Here is a 757-nt window from a genome sequence, read left to right on the forward strand (position 1 = left end):
TTCCCCCCGGCCTCCCTCTCTCCCTCCCCTCCCCGTGCTGCGGCGGCGACACGCACACGCTCACACCTGCACATACACACAGGGCTGACGAGAGGATGATGAGGTGAGGAAGGCCTGGGGGTGTTACTCAGCACAACCCCCCTGCTGCAGGGCTGCACCAGGTATGGCCAGGTAGTGCCCCCTCACGCAGACACACCTGGGGCACCCCAACCTGCCCCTGCTCTGGGGCAGGCCAGCAGCAAAGGGGTTACACGCCACAGCCACCACCACCACAGCCACAGCCACAGTAGCTTGCAGGTCTAACCATGGATTTCTATTGTCATAGTTTGTCCCTTTATTTTACATATCCTGGTACTGCAACAGCTTCCATATTTGCAGATGATACTGTGCTGCCAACGCCAGCAGGAAGATCAGGTAATGAACCTCTCTGATAATGCATTGCACTTGCCCTGGGGTCTCCCCCTGCCCCTAAGGCTCCCCAGGCTCATGTAGCCCTTTCCTTGTCCCCCGTGGCCCAGCCAGGCGAGGAGAGAGGCTCTCAGTCAGGATGTGAACACACACACACACCCGTGAACAGATACACACCCCGTGCCGACCCTTCCCTGTCTCCCCTCTGTGCTGTGCAGCCCCACGGGGCTGGGGCCACCTGGCCTCGGTCCTCGGCCTGGGCCTGGGCCTGGTCTTGGTCTTGGTCTTGGTCTTGCCAGGGCTGGGGCAAGTTGTCCCTGGTCCTGGTCCTGGTCTTGATCCCACCGGG

At 61.2% G+C, this 757-nt stretch overlaps 1 protein-coding gene across 1 annotated transcript in view; it reads left to right on the forward strand.

Moving 5' to 3' along the window:
* The window catches only part of LOC103802487 (ubiquitin-associated protein 2-like), a gene marked incomplete at both ends in the record, with an annotated part of 4,353 nt that extends 3,939 nt beyond the window's left edge, over window positions 1-414 (forward strand). The window contains one exon of the mRNA XM_009074968.1: window positions 364-414. Coding sequence (XP_009073216.1) covers window positions 364-414 — 51 coding nt within the window. The remainder of the gene's footprint in view (window positions 1-363) is intronic.
* Between the last annotated feature and the right edge of the window lie 343 nt (window positions 415-757).

This window comes from Acanthisitta chloris, unplaced genomic scaffold (genome assembly GCF_000695815.1).
Source record: "Acanthisitta chloris isolate BGI_N310 unplaced genomic scaffold, ASM69581v1 scaffold22785, whole genome shotgun sequence".
NCBI lineage: Eukaryota > Metazoa > Chordata > Aves > Passeriformes > Acanthisittidae > Acanthisitta > Acanthisitta chloris.